At 45.3% G+C, this 6,390-nt stretch overlaps 1 protein-coding gene across 3 annotated transcripts in view; it reads right to left on the reverse strand.

Moving 5' to 3' along the window:
* The window catches only part of NFATC1 (nuclear factor of activated T cells 1), a 101,475-nt gene extending 96,026 nt beyond the window's left edge, over positions 1-5,449 (reverse strand). Inside the window, exon 1 of one of the 3 annotated variants that reach the window (XM_031056971.1) lies at positions 4,317-5,449. In XM_031056971.1, coding sequence (XP_030912831.1) covers positions 4,317-5,449 — 1,133 coding nt within the window. The remainder of the gene's footprint in view (positions 1-4,316) is intronic. The other 2 variants (XM_031056973.1, XM_031056972.1) reach the window with 2 other exon arrangements.
* Between the last annotated feature and the right edge of the window lie 941 nt (positions 5,450-6,390).

The raw sequence follows: 6,390 nt of genomic DNA on the forward strand, positions 1-6,390 counted from the left end.
CTGTCCACTCCCCAGTGCCAGCCCCTCAATTAACACTAATGAGTCCCAGGAGATGGTCACTGCCACGCAGCCACAAGTCCCCACTTCACTGAGTCTTGCCCAGACAGCCCTGCCTTTGCTTTGTCTGAGGAACTTCCTCTCGCCTGCCATAAACATGCAAGTTCGCCAGGGATGCACAGGTCAGCAAATCCGGTGCTGCTGCACCACTGACTATCTCATCTCATCTTAAGATTGCTGGTACCTTTTTCTTGAGAAATTCAGCTTTTCCCAAGTAGGGCTGCCCTCTATCTCATGGTCTCAAACAAAACACCTCTAAAAAAACAAAAACCAAAACCAACCAAATCATAAACTCCCGCAAAATCAAAAGCATCTGAAAGGTCTGCAAATCAAAAGAAAGAAGAAAAATGTCTGCAACATTTTAAAGTCATAACTTGTAATCATAGTTTGTTGATACATCATCTGTATAATTTGGGCCTCAACTTTTGCATGCTTGAGTTTAATACTGTCAGAGTCCCAAAAGTAGAATCCAAAAAATCCACAAAAAACCCCAAAAAAGCTCACTGATGCAGACAAAAGTCAAATGTCCTTTTGCAACTTGCAGAGAGGTATCCAACCATACATTCTCTAGGTACAGACTTCAGTCTCCATATGTAAAACTACATAACCACATGCCTGTGAGGTGAAAAATATACATCATATTTTTGAGGCTGAAAAAGAGACTGCAGCTAAAGAAATTGTGGCTTTTGACTGTTAAAAAACAATAAACTGTGGAAGTAAACACCATAGGGAGCTTTTAAAAGTCACCTGTCTATTCCTGCAAACTCCTTTGGGTGTGGTAGACCTCATATGTGCCATACACCCAACCAGCAAACCAAACCATTTCTCTTTCTCTTGAAAAACACTACATTTAGTGCAAGCTCAAGTGTTAAAGGCCAACACACTCCTTGGATTAAACTGATTACACTTGATATAAATACAATGCACTACTTTTCAAAGAGTAAGAAATTGCCTCCAGGAAATCTCAGGATGTGTTTAATCAATTACAGCAGGTGAAGAGGAAGTCATATAAAATGTACAAGATACTCAGAAACATGGCACTTTGGTGGGTGACTATACTTTTTGTTGTGTTATAGGGTGATTCAGGACCTGCTTATGAGCAGGTGCAGAATACAAAAAATAGGATTTTAGTTTGGAAGTAGTCACTAACAGTGCCCCCATAGCTGAGGACAGAAGTCCAGTCCTGTACTTCCATTTTGGTTTTGGTATTTTTGCCCACAAGACATTCTGCATTACACAGCACTTAGGAGAGATGGAGAAATGGCATAGAAGGAACACCACTGACACAGCAAGGGTTTGAGAAACACAGAGCCTCCCCTGCTTGTACAGTAACTGCCCAGTAGAGTGCTTCTCTTAAAATTATTTCCTACAGCAACTCTAAGAGACATACTACAGACAGAAACTTGTTGCATTTGAATGAGACGGCACAATGCACAAATACTAAAATAAAAAAATATGTTGGAAATAAAACTGAAAGAGAGCTTCACGAAGACCATCTCTTGACTCTGCACCATGATTTACCTCCAGGGCTTTTTGAGGCAGACTGGTATATTTAGATAACTATTTTGGTCTAGAAAAGGTATGGTTCCCACTGTTACCTCAGTGCTTGTTCCAGCTTCTCCTGGAATGTCTGCTTGGTCTTTAAATATTTTCTACATCCGTAGATTTGGTGCAAGGCCCTGGGCTGCAACCAAAGGACTGCAGCCAAATCCTCGCCAGCCCTGGGTTAACCTGCGCAGCTCAAGCCTCAGCTGTGAGGTCAGGCTCTCTCCTGCCACCCTGTCCTGTGATCCTCTGCACCCACGAGTCCCGCGCAGGAACAGTCACACGTTCATAGTCTGAGAGGAGATGTGTGAGCCCAGATCTGCACCACAGAGCCCACGGCCTGGGGAGTGGGCTGAGCATCCGAGCTCACGAAACAAATAAAGACTCTATTTCTGTTAAGGCAGGCATTATTATAGTCTCATTATACACTCTTATTATTCCCCTGCTCCAGGATTTGAAAAGCCTAAAGCGGACTGAACTTTAATTATGACAAAAACATCATCAATTTTAGTAACAATAGCAAAAAGCAGTTTCCTTTTGAGACTGATGCCCACTATAAAATCTTGGGAACAGAGACAGCACTCAGCCAATGGTGTGCCTGAGCCTGCTCCCTCCTGCTCCCAAAGAGATGGGAATGCAAGAGAGGGAGGGAAAGGCGTCAGTGATTTTCCAAGGCATGCTGGCTTTTGATGAAAAGTGTACTACATATTCAGGAAGGGACAGAGGAGGTAATCAAATCTGGTTATCTCAAAATCATTATGACCAGGTAGATTTTGGAGCCTGAGTTGTTTGTTGGAATCCACCCCTCCAGTCCTCGCGTTTGAAATAGAACAGATGTGTAACATAACAGGAAAAAAATCCAGCTCTGTTGTGACAAATTCTTAACCAATTTTTTTGGAAAGATTTAAAATAACAGTTTCTGTTGCGTAGGCTGTGATCCTGTTGACGTCCATGCTCACTTGCCCAGTACTTTCATATACATAAAATGAGAGGTATTTTTGGTGGAAGGAAGCACTGTCAGTGTATCTGATTGGTAAAATAACTTAAAAATCACATTTCAACAGTAACTTCCAACTGCCCTAGAGCACGAGTTAATGAGATCACATGGAAACATATTGCAAACCAGGAAACATATTTTATACAAGACCAAAACAGTGGAAAAAATGTTAAATACACAACATAGTGGGGCTTCATTCTGTGCACTTCACCTTTCTTGTTTGTGTTAGTGCACAGGCACGCCGGGTGCCTCCTGACGGAGCGCGGCACAGCGCCTACGGCCGCTTGCTGCAACGGAAAGATAAAAGCCTGTTTGGGCAAACTGTCCTATTCCTGCCCTTGAAGTCATCGACAAAAAGCTGCCCCTGACACAACAGCTGAGGGCCAGCCTCTCTGATGAACGTGGGCTACTCGGCACTGCAGTGGGGGAACATAAAAGGCTTTTTCTAAGTAAATGGGAAGGCTCTGAAAGGATTTGCCTGGTGTTAGAAGTCTCCACCCCAGCTCTGAAAGATGAGTACCTAACTCTGGGTGGCCATACCCAAAGGGGTTGTTGCGTTTCCCAGCGCTGAATTGAGCCAGGGTCTTGAAAGGAGCTTGGCAATGCAGAGGAGAATGAGAATGATGAGGAAGGGGAGTGTGCTGCAACATTAAGAGCCATGGACCACTCCACCTCAGTTTCAGGAGACAGCACAAGGCAGAGAGGTGCTGAAGAAAGGTGAGACTGACAAGGCTGAAAACCAGGAAATGCATTGCTAACTAAAACACTTCAGCTACACACTTATTGCTTTCATTTTGAGAAAGGCAGCTTCACTGTCAAGAGCAAGAAGCCTGGTGTGCTTGGGGAGGAGGAGGAAATGGGGGTGACCATCAGAATCAGGGACTAGGAACAGCCTTGACAAGCCCTTGGAAAGCTGAACTATTTTCCTGCACCACATGCCTCTGCATATTACAGCTTCCAGAAGACTCCAAAATAAAGTCTATATCTACGACACAAAGAAAATGCAATGAATGTAATTAAGATTTCAGCTATTCTGTACTGCTTCCTACCCGGAGCCCTGTTGTGATAAATAAATTTGATGAACAGATTGAACCGCCAGCAGCTGAAAAATTAGTTTTTCCTCTTTAAACCGAAGTATTGGGGAAGACAGAAAAAAACAGAGAATCACTGTTCAGTAGAGACAGAAATATATTGATAGACAGCCTTCAGATGAGCTGAAATAATTTCAGATAAGGTGAAATAATTCACAAAAGAACCATCTTCTTAACTAAATTGTATTCACTGTACACAAAGCATAAATGTAAAAGGCCCTGCAACAATCACCATAATGAGATCATATGCTTGTCCAGCAACATAAAAATACTGAGATATAGTAAACTTCAAGCAAAGCTACAGGTTTGTTGGCACCAAATTGTCCTGCTCCCTGAGCTTCTGAATGCCTGATTTCCAGACTTCCCAGCCTGGGGCTCATCCCCTGGAAAGTGGATAACTGGTTACAACCTATGCATAGCCAGCTCCTAGAAAAGCCTCTTTTACCCTTCAAGGCTTGACTGGTGGTTACACCACACCAACAACAGAGGCAGTGTCACAAGACACAGTAAAGTGGAGTGAGTGGATGGGCAGATTTGGCAGGAAACGAGACAGGAAGGAAAAGGAGGAAACAAAAGCATGCAATAAAGATACTACTGGGATTGTCCTCTAAGTTGGGGTTTCTTACCTCATGTAGGATGTTGGAGATAGAGGCTTTGGTTTGGCCCACTGATAAGGATGCTGTGGCACAGACAAGTACTGCTCGCAGAAGTTTCCTTTCCTGATGTGCTGGAAGCTGGAGAAGTCTTCTGGTGACAAATCGGCAGTTGGCGATATGGTCCCATGATCCTCGCCAGCTGGCTCAGTTTTGAGAGTCATAGATGGGGTGTGATCAATGGTGGTCTTCCTCGACTTGATGGGAATCCCATCGTTCATATCAATGGTGCTGTCAGTGGTGAGGGCGTTGATGGCAGCGACGATGGCGGAGCTGGTGTACTGGTTTGTGTTCCCCAGCCACGTGTCATCCGTGACACTCATCCGCGGTGAGTTTTGCGGAGAAGGAGTGGGGGAGTGGTGTGGGGAATAGGAGGTCTGCCGGCCATTGAGGCTGTACTTCCTTTTGTTGCAGGGAGACGGAGGTCTGGAGTTGCGAGCGCCCAGCCAGTTCTCCTCTGTGATGCTCGTTCTGGGAGACGTTGATGGAGAGTGCCTTGGAGAACTGAGCAAAGTACAGGCCACCATGCTGCGCTGGTAGCCCTCCTCTGTGTCGGTGGTCTTCGGAGAGACACATGGGGACTGCCATGGAGACGTCTGAGGTGAAGTGTATGGATATGAGTAGTTGGACTCATAAGAAGACGCTTCAGAGTTGCAGCTTCTGGAAGACAAGCTACTTGCTGGACTGAGGCAGGACGGGTCTCTGTATGCCTCGATGTTCGGCAAGTTCAAAGTGGCAGTGGAAGGCGACCGCTTGGCGTTAGGGATGGCCTCCTCCACCTCATCGTGGAAAAACTGGTTGTTGTTATGATGCAATCCCATGTAAGATGTGATCTCAATTCTGGGGCTTTCCAGCGCTGGAGCCCCATTAGGTCTCATGTTTGGTGGCAGGTAGTACTCGGAGGCTCCACTGTCAATGTGTCCTCCATATCCAGAGGGATGGTTTGTCGATGGGACAACTGAAATGACGGGATTTGATGTCTGCAGGCCATGACATGGAGTTGACAATGAGGAATGTGCCACATTTAGAGGCAAGCCAGCATTTACATTTGAAGATGCATAATTATAGTGTTCTGGAAGAAACAAACAAACAACAAAGAATGACATGAGGCGCTGCACAAATATACTCAGTAACATACCCAGCTGAAATGGTGGGACATGGCACAACACACAAAAGCACAGCTCTCCTCAACAGCACAGCCCAGAGGTGTACCATGTTGGGCAAGAGGCTGCAGACTAGCATCCTTGAAAATGCCTCTAACTGAACAGAACAAGACAAGATATCTTGGGATGGGGAATGCACACAGACAGAGCTGGTCTTGAGAACATGGTTCCTAGGTGAACCTTCAAAGCAAAAAAATTGAGTCATCAAACAACATTGCTTCAGGATTTTGGGAGACTGCAGCATTCAGAGATGCAGCTGAAGAGATGTGTTTTTACATAAGTGAGCCTAACTCCCTCCCTGAAAAGTTGGAATACACAAAAAACTGGACAAAAAAACAAAAGTGGAGGCAGACTAAAGCAAAGAAAAAGATCAACTGCATTCTGTTAAAAAAATTATACACAATCGAAATTTCCATTACAGCAAGTTTCCAACTGGTTCCAGTTAACTAGGATTTTGGAAAAAGATGGATCTATTGATCTGCTCTGGTTTCTGGGACCACTTATCCTCCAGCCCAACTGGCAGAGGCCAGGTGAAGGATAAACATGGATGTCTCACTACTCAGCGACAGCTGAAATTCCACTGAAATTGCTGGTTATTGCACACGCCACATCAAGCGCTGCCAGCAGCGTGCTCTGGGCCAGTTCTCCAGCCATTTAACAGTGCCGGGTGTATAAAAGCAAGAGCAGAGCTGCACAGCCAATGTGGAAAACCTGGAAAGTGACAGATCACATCACAGCCTTGTGCCAATGGGCTCCCTGACCAAGCACAAGGAACAACGTGCCCTTTGCATGCCTCCATCCCTGTAGAGCAGCATCCCTGTGGACCAGCATCTCAAAGCCGGTCCACATGGCATCATCTCTGCCTCACCTCGCTGTCTGCCGGC

Source organism: Geospiza fortis, unplaced genomic scaffold (genome assembly GCF_000277835.1).
Source record: "Geospiza fortis unplaced genomic scaffold, GeoFor_1.0 scaffold104, whole genome shotgun sequence".
NCBI classification, from domain to species: Eukaryota; Metazoa; Chordata; class Aves; order Passeriformes; family Thraupidae; genus Geospiza; species Geospiza fortis.